A 12953-nucleotide genomic window follows, 5' to 3' on the forward strand; every position below is an offset into this window, starting at 1 on the left:
TCATGCAGAAGTTGCAAATCAAGTTTATGTGGCATACTTCACCTACGACTAATGCGCCAACAGTGTGAGAAAAAAACACCCCGACGGGATTTTCTGAACTTATTCGCTTTATATATTAGTCTAAATTAGGTACACGAATACAGGCTAAAATGGTAAAGCTGTTTACTATACCAAAACAACTTTTTACGAAATCTCATATTCCACACTTCATCTACATTTCAGACGGCAAAACCAAACGCTCGAGCAGTCGCGTAAAAATGCCTTGGGCCCCGCGCGCATGTCGACTTTAGCCGAGTAAATAAATGAGGTTTTAATTGCACAGTTTCTACACAAGAATGTGTTCAGCTGCTGTTGTTTGTGTTAAACTCTTTATCTGCTCCGTCACTTTACATAAACGTAGTATGTAATATATTTGGGGATAATGTGGGAATGTGTGGAGATGACCCACCTTCTCTCCCTGTAGCGCCTGTAATACCCAACAGCAGCAGCAGGACCCAGACGAGCCCAAAACTTCTGTCTACCTCCATCGATTAGTCCTCCATTAGTTAATGGTCCTCCAGCTCATACCCGGATCCCGTACACGTTACACGGATCCCCCTCGTGTAGTTTCAATGCGTTTAATATACCTGTTTTCGTCTCTTTGTTATTTCCCGAATACCAACAACTTCCTGGCATGAGCGAGTGCGCCTTACTCTCCAGTCAGTCTGTCTGTGTGTGTGTGGTTGTGTGCGTATGTGTGTGTGTGTGTGTGTGTGTGTGGTTGTGTGCGTATGTGTGTGTGTGCCATAATACGCGCGCTCCCGCGGAGGAGTGGCAGTACAGATTGACTCCAGCAGTACAGCGGCTCTGCTCCAACATTCACGAAGACCAACTATGGAGTCGGGAGCAGTTTTAACAAGGCCAAGGCTAGTTTGAATACAGTGAATATTTCTCCTATTTATCTTGATAACCAAAAAAAGCTGAACATTTACAACGTTAGTGCCCAGGGTTTAAAAAATAGGCTACTCTTCACCGAATCAGAATCAGAAAGACTTGAAAACACGAGCTTCCAGTGCAGAAGAAAGCACGGACATAGTGCAAACTTACATGATATGCAGGCATAGGAATAACAGTAGAAATGGAATATAACACTAATATAAGAAAAACAAAAAAATAAATAATGCACTATATCTACAGAAGTAAAAGTATAGAAGGAAAAAAATTAATTGTTTAAATGAATGTTCAGATAGGGTGAAGTCAGCAAAATTGGGACACTTTTTGGTAAACTGTGTAATATATACAAATAAGTCTATTCTACCAACACTATTTATGCTTTGAACAAATTCTCTTGTATATCCCATTTTTTTGTAAGAATATTATTGTTGTTTCAAACACACAGAGATTCAAAAATGTTAAGCACCCATTTTTTTCTTCAGGCTTTTTCATGTAAATTGGGACACTGTCTGGTAAAGAGGGACACACATTTTTATCTATTCTGTACTTACAAAATATTATTTCCTACAGCAGGTTAGTGTACAAATAATCATTTGCAATAGAAAATATTCAGAATTTAAAAGAATAACTTCATAAAAATAGACACACAAGTGGATTGTGAACTCCTAACCACCTAACGCTTATTGAATTAAAACACTTCAACAGAAGGAAAAAAACAAATAATTGAATCTCTTAAACAGAAATACAGTGTAGTGTAAAAATGCCACGATTTCATCTATGATGTGCCTGCTCCTGTGTGTGTATCCAACTGTGTGCTTAAGTGTGTGTGTTGCATCTTTATGTTGTATTTATGTAACATTATGCATGCTTTGATATTTGTGTTTAGTATGTGTGTAAGTATGGGTGAGAATAGTGATGTGTTTGTTTACAGGCACTTTTAAGCACATTTTTTGTAAAATAAAACAATTTGTCACATTAAGCAATCTTTAAATTTATAGAATGTCACTTTAACTGAATGCTAAAGGTAAATTGGGACTGTAACAAAACTTGATTTAAAAAATAAAATAGAACAAAGAAGCTTGAACAATTTGCATAAAATTGAAGGATTACATGAACACATAATACAAATGTATATTGTCGGTTGAAATACTGTTTATATTAATCAGAATCAGAATCAGAATGAGCTTTATTGGCCAGGTATGTTTACACATACGAGGAATTGGTTGTAGTGACAGAAGCTCCACAGTGCAACAGAAAGACAGTAACAGGACAGGACACAGATAATAAAAGAATAATATACAAATATACAAATAGGCAATGTACAAAACAGCAAAAACACAATATATAATATAGACAATTATGCGTGTACAGGTCTGATGTGTGCAAATTTGAAATGAAAAAAGTATGTGTGGTGAATAAATAATGTACAATAGAGTTCTGTGTTCCACGTTTATTGTCAAGTGTTCATGAGATGGATTGCCTGAGGGAAGAAACTGTTTCTGTGTCTGGTCGTTCTGGTGCTCAGAGCTCTGTAGCGTCGACCAGATGGTAACAGTTCAAAGAGGTTGTGTGCTGGATGTGAGGGTCCAGAGTGATTTTACCAGCTCTTTTGCTCACTCTGGATAAGTACAGTTCTTGGAGAGTGGGGAGGGTTGTACCAATGATTCGCTCAGCAGTCCGGATCACCCTCCTTAGTCTTCTGAGGTCAGATTTGGTAGCTGAGCTGAACCAGACAGTTATTGAAGTGCAGAGGATGGATTCAATGATGGTGGAGAAGAACTGTTTCAGCAGCTCCTGTGGCAGGTTGAACGTCCTCAGCTGGCAAAGGAAGTACAACCTCTGCTGGGCCTTTTTAACAATGGACTCAACGTGATTGTCCCACTTCAGGTCCTGAGAAATTGTGGTGCCCAGGAATCTGAATGACTCAATTGCAGTCACAGTGCTGTTCATGATGGTGAGTGGGGGGAGAATTAATATTAGAATTAATATGTACGGGCACTTAACATGTATTTTCTCAAAGTGATTTTCTTAGCCCTTTTCCTCACTCTGGAGATGTAAAGATCTTGGAGGTTGGGCAGAGGGGCACCAATAATCCTCTAAGCAGTCCTGACTGTCCATTGTAGTCTCTTGATGTCTGAGCTGAACCAAACCAGACAGTTATGGATAAACACTGAACAGACACCATGATGGCGGAGTAGAACTGTTTCAGCAGCTCCTGTGGCAGGTTGAATTTCCTCAGTTGGTGAAGGAAGTACAACCTGTGCTAAGCCTTTTTAGCAATGGAGTCTATGTCAGATCCTGAGAGATAGTTGTGCCCAGGAACCTGAATGACTCCACTGTTGTTACAGTGCTGTTCATGATGATAAGTTGGGGGAGTGCAGGTTTTTTGTTTTTTTTTTAAGTCCAAGTCTAAAGTCCACTATCATCTCCACTGTTTTAGGCATGGAGACACATGCAGGACATGTTGTTTACTACAACCCGAATTCCGGAGATGTTGGGACGGTATATAAATTTGAATAAAATGAAAACTAAAAGAATTTCAAATCACATGAGGCAATATTTTATTTACAATAGAACATAGATAACATAAATGTTTCAACTGAGAACAATAGTTTTACTATTTTATGCACAAAATGAGCTCATTTCAAATTTGATGCTTGCTACAGGTCTCAAAATACAGGGACAGGGACATGTTTACTATGGTGTAGCATCCCCTCTTCTTTTCAAAACAGTTTGAAGACGTCTGGGCATCAAGGTTATGAGTTTCTGGAGTTTTGGTGTTGGAATTTGGTCCCATTATTGCCTGATATAGGTTTCCAGCTGCTGAAGAGTTCGTGGTCGTCTTTGACGTATTTTTCGTTTAATGATGCACCAAATGTTCTCTATAGGTGAAAGGTCTGGACTACAGGCAGGCCAATTCAGCACCCAGACTCTTCCACTACGAAGGCATGCTGTTGTAAGAGCTGCAGTATATGATTTTGCATTGTCCTGCTGAAATACACAAGGCCTTCCCTGAAATAGACGTCATCTGGAGGGGAGCATATGTTGCTCTAAAACCTTTATATACCTTTCAGCATTCATAGTTCCTTCCAAAACATGCAAGTTGCCAATACCGTATGCACCCCCATACCATCAGAGATGCTGGCTTTGGAACTGAACACTGATAACAGGCTGGAAGGTCTTCCTCCTCTTTAGCCCGGAGGACATGGCGTCCGTGATTTACAACAAGAATGTAAAATTTGGACTTGTCTGACCATAGAACACTTTTCCACTTTGAAATAGTCCATTATAAATGAGCTTTGACCCACAGGACATGATGGGGCTTCTGGACCATGTTCACATATGGCTTCCTTTTTGCATGATAGAGCTTTAGTTGGCATCTGCAGATGGCACGGCGGATTGTGATTACCGCCAGTGGTTTCTGGAAGTATTCCTGGGCCCATTTAGTAATGTCACTGGTAAGTGATAAGTGATGCAGTGTTGTCTGAGGGCCCGAAAACCATGGGCATCCAACAAAGGTCTTCAACCTTGTCCCTTACACACAGAGATTTCTCCAGTTTCTCAGAATTTTTTGATGACGTTATGCACTGTAGATGATGATATTTGCAAAACCTTTGCAATTTGATGTTGAGGGATGTTGTTTTTAAAGTATTGTTTTTAAAGTATAATCTTTTTACGCACTCTTTCACAGATCGGAGAGCCTCTGCCCATCTTTACTTCTGAGAGACTCTGCCTTTCTAAAGGGCTTTTCACACTGAGCTTAACCCCGGGTTATCTTCATTCTAAACACCGCTTTCAACCCCGGGTAAAGAAACGTTTCACACCTGTAATTTGAAAGCGCTGTTAGTCTTTTTACCTGGGGTTATGGAGTGTTAACCCCGCATTGTGGTGCTAAGTTTGTTGGATGCTTGGCAACAGACAGTCAATCAGAAATTGAGCAGCGAGGCTCATGTCAGTCACAGTAGCGTTACTGTAATCTAATTACTTCTCCTGGTAATGCAGTAAAGTAACGAGTTACATTTTAAATGTATGTAATTTGATTACAGTTACTTATGTCAATAAAATTAAGTTACTTAAGTTACAAATGCAGTGTTAAAAAAATTTGAGGTAAAAATAATGTTTTGCACGTCAGTATGCCCTTTAATAAATCACCGGAGAATGAGAGGTCTACAACATTTAGATGCAATGAAAGGTTGCCTATCATATTTCAAAATGTTGCACTCTACATATTTTAGTCTGGCATATAGTTCGGGAAAAGTTCAACAAGTGAATGTGTACACGTTTATGTCACAGTAACACTAATAAAGTAAAAAATAATCAGAATGAGATCAAACTAAAACCACGTCGGCATCACAATTCAAGGCTTATTCCTCACAGCGCGTCTTCTTCCAAAAACTAAAAATTCCACCAGCCTGAACCATTGAGACAAGGCAGGATGGATCCATGCTTTCATGTTCTTTATGCCAAATTCTGACCCGATCATCTGAATGACTCATCAGACCAGGCAATGTTTTTCCAATCTTCTATTGTCCAATTTTGGTGAGCCTGTGCGAATTGTAGCCTCCGTTCCCTGTTCTTAGGTGACAGGAGCGGTCTTGTGTGGTCTTCTGCTGCTGTATGCCCATCTAAGTGAAGTGAAGTGACATACTGCCAAGTATGATGACCCATACTCGGAATTCGTGCTCTGCATTTAACCCATCCAACAGTGAGCACACACACACCGTGAACACACACCCGGAGCAGTGGGCAGCCATTTATGCTGCGGCGCCCGGGGAGAAGTTGGGGTTCGGTGCCTTGCTCAAGGGCACCTCAGTCGTGGTATTGAGGGTGGAGAGAGCGCTGGACATTCACTCCCATCACGTCTTCACTGCACTTTAATATTTGTGTGAATAAATCACCCTTCGGGGTTAATTCAGCTACAACTGTGTCTGTGCTCTCATTCACCCCGCTACAATATATATATATATATATATATATATATATATATATATATATATATAATATAAATAAATATATAAATATAAATATACATACTTCATTTAAAAATAGACACTTCAAGCTTTCCTTAGATATACTGTATTTCTCATGTCATTTTCGTTCATTCTAGTGACTCGTTTAAGGAAGATATTCACGGAGACTGAGAATGCAGAAAGCACACCCTATTTGTTTTCTTTATTTTACAAAACCAAAAAAATAAAAGTTTTGTTGATATTAGGAGGGAATAAGGGTATACAAATAATAGGCATACTTATGGATTTTTTGCAGTCAATATGAAATAAATGAAAGAACTATGAGTTTCTCTTTGTAGTGTATTTTTTAGGTTTGATAACTTGAAAAGTAATTAGTAATATGATTACTTTTTGAATGCAGTAATCAGTAATGTAAGCAAATTACAAATTTAAAGAAGTAATTAGTAATTTGTAGTGGATTACTTTTTTTGTACCTTACCCAGCACTGCACATCAGTAACAGGAAACGTGCATCGTGTAAACAGCAGCCGGTGAGAGAAAAGTAAGAAATGTCAAAAGACGGAAAGCGTGTGAACTGGAGTGAGGAGACAGTATTGTTCACTTAAAAGAAATTCAAAGAAATATTCAAATACTTTGCTCCTTGTTTTCTTTCGTTTGTACTTTTGTCTTTATTTCTTGCCTTTGAGGTTTAACAACCTTTCTCATGAGGTTTAAAACGGCTAAGGACCTACGCAGCGACTTTTTTTTTATAACTGGCAGACGCAGAAAAAGCTGTGTAAACAGGTTGCCTGCTGTTCGTCCAATGCATATAAGCACCGCAAATGCATATAAGCACGTTAACCCAGGGGTTAGGAATGTACAGTGTGAAACGTTTGTTAATGAATACCCAGGATTAACAATTAACCCCAGGTATAGTATGAGAAGTGGGAAATGTGATTACAGATAACCCATGATTCCGTTTATCCGGGGTTTAGGATGACCCTAACAATTTCAAGTGTGAAAAGCCCTTAAGACATACCTTTTATAGCTAATCATGTTACAGACCTGATGTCAATTAACTTAATTAGTTGCTAGATGTTCTCCCAGCTGAATCTTTTCAAAATGTCTTGCTTTTTCAGCCCTTTGTTGCCCCCATGCCAACTTTTTTGAGACCTGTAGCAGGCATCAAATTTGAATCAAAACTCATTTAGTGGATAAAAGTGTAAAATTTATCCGTTTAAATATTTGTTGTGTTTTCTATGTTCTATTGTGAATAAAATTGGCTCATGTGATTTAAAAGTCTTTTAGTTTTCATTTTAATTAAAATAAATAAAAAAAACGTCACAGCATTTCCAGAATTTGGGTTGTATATTGTGTTAAGTTGTCACAATAAGAACCTATACCATTAAATAAAAAGGATTTAGGTTTTTAACAAAATGTGAACAATTATGACACAATTATACAATGAAAATAAAAATAATTTTTTTATTTTCATGTCAGTTCAAAACTTTTTGACTCCTGTCTGAATGAATACTGTTTTTATTGTGTTCACTTACACAACAGATGGCCTCTTATGAACATGATGATACTGAACTGACAGAATTAATAAAAAGCATTCTAATTTAAGACAGTTCGGTGTTTAAAAGCAACATAAAACCACTGCTATAAAGAGTATACATTTGTGTTAATGGACGTTTGACCTACTAGTTAGCCTGCTAAGATATAGCCTGTGTGACAACTAGCCCCACTCTATTCACTATTCAAGTTACACTTTTCCATGTATATTTACATTTTAGTGGCCACTGTCATTCAGATATCAGAAACTATTTGCTTTTGAATAGTATTTATTGCAATTTCATTAGTAAGAATTTTCATTAAACTTTGACGGTAATTACAAAAGATTAGGGGAAAAATGTTTTGCAATTGCTAGTAAGAATGAAAATGAATTTTAGTAATTATTGCAGGCCTAAAGAATGAGTAATAGTATCTAAAAAAATAGTTATTAGAAAAACTGGAATTGGAACCTTTAACATTTAAATAGCTGATAACTGAATCAATGTATTTAGTTAATAAGGACAACAGTTTCCAGTGAAGTTAAAATACATAGTCCCTACTGGAATAGCTGCAAAAAATAAATTCATAACTTTGAAATGGTTTTTCTTAAGTCTTTAGAAATAATCAATATAAGACACAACTGTTTAAAGGAATAGTTCACCTAAAAATTGAAATTTACTGAAAATGTGGTCTTAATCCTCAGGCCATGCAAGATGTAGATGAGTTTGTTTCTTCATTGTAACAGATTTGGAGAAACTCTTATTACATCAGTTGCTCACCAATGGATCCACTGCAGTGAATGGGTGCCGTCAGAATGAGAGTCCAAACAGTTGATAAAAACATCATACTAATCCACAAATAATCCACACGATAAAAGCAACAGTTTGAAGTTAAAGAGTCCATTTTCTGATGTTTTTATTAGCTCTTTTTTTTTTTTAAGTTACATTTTTTGGGCCTTTTTATGCCTTTATTTGTCAGGATAGTAGAGAGCAGACAGGAAAGCATTGGGTGAAGAGGGGAGTGGGACTGGCAAAGGACCTCGAGACAGAAATCAAACTCTGGTAGCCGTGAGCGCAGATGCACTGTATGCCGGCACGCTAACCACGAGGCTATTAGTGCCAACTTTTATCAGCTGTTTGAATTCTCATTCTGACGGCACCCATTCACTGCAGAGGAGCCATTGGTGAGCAAGTGATATAATGCTAAATTTCTCCAGATCTTTTCTGTTGAAGAAACAAACTCCGCTACATCTTGGATGGCCTGAGGGGGAGTAAATCAACACAATTTCACTTTTGGGTGAACTATAAATTATGAAAAATTATCTATTTAATTGAATTTATAATTTTAATGAATTTTTTTGTCACACAAATTGCTATTTGGGTAGTTTTTTGTTAAATCTACGAATTTCTACTTGCAGTGGCTGTTTTTTCAAAAGTCAATAGACTTGGGGAAAATTCCAGAGAATGGCATGTGTTGCCAAAAGTTCCTTTTTTTTTCTCACATTGATAGTGAGCGTGTTTGTATCCCAGGCTCAGAGTCTGAGATGTAGGCAGAAAGAGGAGGAGGAAGAATAAACTTCTTTCATTCAAAACTATCCAGCATCTTGTCACCTACATGACCTCTCGAGTAAGTAAACCTTACTCTAGTTTATCATATAACTAAATATTTAATGTACTGAGTAGGCCTTTATTTATCCCAAAGCTGTTTCTAGATTATGAGAAAAAAACTTTTATAATTCTCTTTTTGTAGGCCATCAGTTTCAGAATAGCATACACCATACTATTTTTGCAGTATGCAGTATGTAAACTGTGCTGGATGACTTGCTAATTTGGCAAAATTCGCAGTATACAGTAGAGCACACTGCATGCAACACCATATAACAATGGAATCCAATTGAAATAACTTTCTTTTAGTGTGACAACAATGTTAAAAGGATAGTTCACCCAAAAATGAAAGGCTTTCCACAATTTACTCACTCTCATGTGGTTTCAAGCCTGTATGAGTTTCTTACTTCTGTTGAACACAAAAGAAAATATTTTGAAAAATGTTGGTAACCAAAGAGTTACTGGTGGCCATTGAACTCAGTATTGCTTCCATACTATGGAAATCAATGGCTACACTCTAAAAAATGCTGGGTTAAAATATGAATGAACCCAGCGGTTGGGTTGTTTAGACCCAGCGGTTGGGTTACTGCCCAACTGTTGGTTGAAAACAACCCACCATGTGTCCTGTCAATACTTACCCAGCACTGGGTTGTATTTAACCCAGCATTTTTTAGAGTACCAGCAACTGTTTGGTTACCAATGTGAAATGCTTGTTCAGAAGTGTCCATAATCCACAACTAACCTTAGTTTACATGTCAGGTGCTATATGAATTTGCTTATTAAGCTGAAAACATGTCCTTAACATTTTTATTATATAGTAACATTTCATAAAAGCAGTAATGTACTTGTGATTTGGCTGTATCATGATTAGCATGATTACTGAAATGAACACATAGGCTTACAACAAAAGAGTTAATAGAGAACAGTTTTATTAATTTCTTCAAGGTTTCTTTATACACATTGGACCTGTGTACAATTGGTGGAGAAAGGTGCAATACAATACCAAGACAAAGAAAGTGAGCAAGAGAAAGGGACAGATAGAGTGAGAAGAGAAACTGGAGGTAAGAGAGATGCACAGGGCAAGTCTATGTGAAGCCTGTGGATGGCCACAATCAAACTGGCCATTGAAAAAGAGGGAGAATTTGGAAATCCTGCGGGACATTAACAATTAGAATACCCAGAAATCACCTCTGGTGTTTGGCCTTATGTTACATTACATACAGACAACAGTGTCAAAAAGAAATAAAGAAAATGCTCTTCAGAAAACAACCAATTACCAGTCCAGGCATACAGAAAATCTCATTCCCTTTCTTTTTAGTTTCATAAACATGAAAAAAGGTCAAGTTTACATTCAGCATGCAGGTTATTTTACAGTTTTAATTTGATGGATATGACCTCCATTCTGCTTTAAAAACAAAAAGCACAATATGAAAAATGTTTTAAGGGAAGGTGAAAAGTTAGTACAGTTGTATCCATGAAAAAGTTATATTGTATCTTATATTGTTAACTCCTAATTAAAGGAATATTCCAAAAGCATCTGTCAGTCACCAAAAAAATAATAAATTATCTCCTCCCTCAATTTGTATAAACAAAGAAAACATTTGCGTCAAGAGTTAGCTATTTTGGGCACGATGTGGTCCCATAGATGTCATTTGTAAAAATCCAACTACTGTATGGAGATATTTCATCAACATTTCCATCATGTTTTCTTTTTACAAACCGTCCTACATATCAAAATTCCTCTTGGAAATTTGATGAATTTTCTGTGGTAATGGACATCTTGCCACAGATGCTGGTTATAGAGCTATATATATAACTTTCCTTTAAAGTCGGCATAATGTGTAAAGTCATCCTATCTATTTTCCAAATGCATGTTATAGATCGTGTTATAAATATTAATCCATGCATACGTTTAATTAATTTTTTTTTTAATCGATGAAAATGACAGACTTCTCTCTGGTGACGTACACAGGACATCTCCAATAATATAGTACGATTAAACCCCAAGCTTGTATTTATCTGCCTCCTCTGCTGAATGCAATACCCACATCTCAAAATCCAATCAACAACCAATAAACAGAACCAAGTCCCACTCTATATTTTTTTGTTTTCCAATAATCCACCAGATGTACGCCACATAGAAAAGATCTGTCACTTCTTCCATTTGATCGCAATTTTAAATAAACAAGCTTAAAAAGTTGTGGTTAGTGGTTAAACTCCCTCATAGTTATAGAAATACTGTAGCATTGACTTCCTGCTCATTAAGACTCTCAAAAGACAGATGCAGTGAATGGTTGAGTCTGACCAGCGGCCCACGCCATCACTTTTCTGGATGCCCTTGTTGTCCCCTCCCCCTCTATACCGCTTTTAGCCTTTCTAAATGGCTATATTTACCCTCCAGGCTGATCATGCTTGCACTCTTTTTCTGACACACACACACACACACATAAAGTGCACAAGTCATGATATGGAACAAAGACATATCAGGCAATCAAATATGGTTTTGGCTCAAGTCACAATAACTCTAGAATCTGTAAAAGTGTGGATTCACTTTAAAATGATACAAGAAATAGTCTGGCACGAGTGAATAAGAGTTTGTGGATGGTGAGAGATTTGTGGATACTCACACATGGAGAAGTGCTGCCTTGTATGAACAATAAAACGATTAAAAATGTAAGGCATAGTGTGACAAGCGTTCTGAAGAGAAGGAGCTTAATAACATTGCTAAGGATATAAGCTGTGGTAGCCGTCAGGTTGCTATAGAAATAAATGTGTGTAAATGTGATGCACTACAAGCTCAAATTGCACAGCAACTAAACACACACACACACACACAAATAATTTTTTATCCCTTTTCCACTACCTTCTAAAGAAACCCAATTCTATGTTATATTTTCACTGCAAAGGCATTCTTGGTGAAAATAAAAATCAAACAAAAATAAAGCACAAAGTGATCTGATATACAAAAAGTTTAAGGGAATGAAAAACAAAGATAAAGCAGCAACAGAGAGAAAAACCATGCTATATAAAATCCCAGTCAAAAGGAAAAATAATTTCTTTGCAATCACATATGATGCCACTCTTTAACTCTTTGTGTCATAAGGATCAAGTCAGTATGTTATATTCAGGCAACGAGTAGCTCTGTGGTGCTGATACTAGACATTCCCCGTAGAGTGATTAAAGAAATAGGTGACCCAAATATCAAACAAACCTGTCATTTACTCATGATTTTCCTACATGGAATGCAAAAGGAGATGTTTAGCAGAATGTTCATGCTGTGTTTTTCTATTAAATGGAAGCACAGAGTGACCAAAATTTACAGAACCAACCTAAAAAATGGCAATAAAGCACCATTTATCATCATAATATCCATGTCATGAGATAGAGCTTCAGTAAAATATTATCAATAAGTAATGACTTAATTTTGGTTCTACTAAACAGGGCAAAATTTCTGCGGTGATTTACTAACAATGTGCAAATTAAAGAACACAGACGCAACATCTCATTTACATATCGACAAACGCAATATAACAAGCGCAGTGCAAATTAGCGTAGTCGCAAATAAAGAAGCCACAATACGTTAAAAAGAACCGAAGGCCAAAAAATTAAGGGTTGCTAGAAGTTTTGATAGACCTGGTATTGCGTGACTCCTAGTTGAGCATTCCAAGTCGTCTTTTATTTCCTGAAGCAAATATAAAATAACACGGCTTGGCAAACAATATGTTCGGATAATGTGTTCCTCTGGCATTCAAAATAAATTAATACGTGAAGAAAAAATCCTCTCCCTTCTACCACGCAATCTCTGTTCTCTGTGGTGGCTCTCCAAGCAACAACAATTGCAGCCATTTTTAAGCGCAAAATAATTTACGACCTTTTTTTGGGGGCGTTAAATAATGGCGCAAATACCAGTAATT

General features: G+C 37.0%; 1 protein-coding gene across 1 annotated transcript in view; it reads right to left on the reverse strand.

The window, feature by feature from the left end:
• Positions 1-720, reverse strand: part of LOC306858044 (receptor tyrosine-protein kinase erbB-2-like) — a 34059-nt gene extending 33339 nt beyond the window's left edge. The window contains exon 1 of the mRNA XM_079398404.1: positions 449-720. Within this exon, the coding sequence (XP_079254530.1) occupies positions 449-527 (79 nt within the window). The 5' untranslated portion in view covers positions 528-720. The remainder of the gene's footprint in view (positions 1-448) is intronic.
• Positions 721-12953: the final 12233 nt, after the last annotated feature.

Source organism: Barbus barbus, assembly GCF_936440315.1.
Source record: "Barbus barbus genome assembly, chromosome: 38".
Taxonomy (NCBI): domain Eukaryota; kingdom Metazoa; phylum Chordata; class Actinopteri; order Cypriniformes; family Cyprinidae; genus Barbus; species Barbus barbus.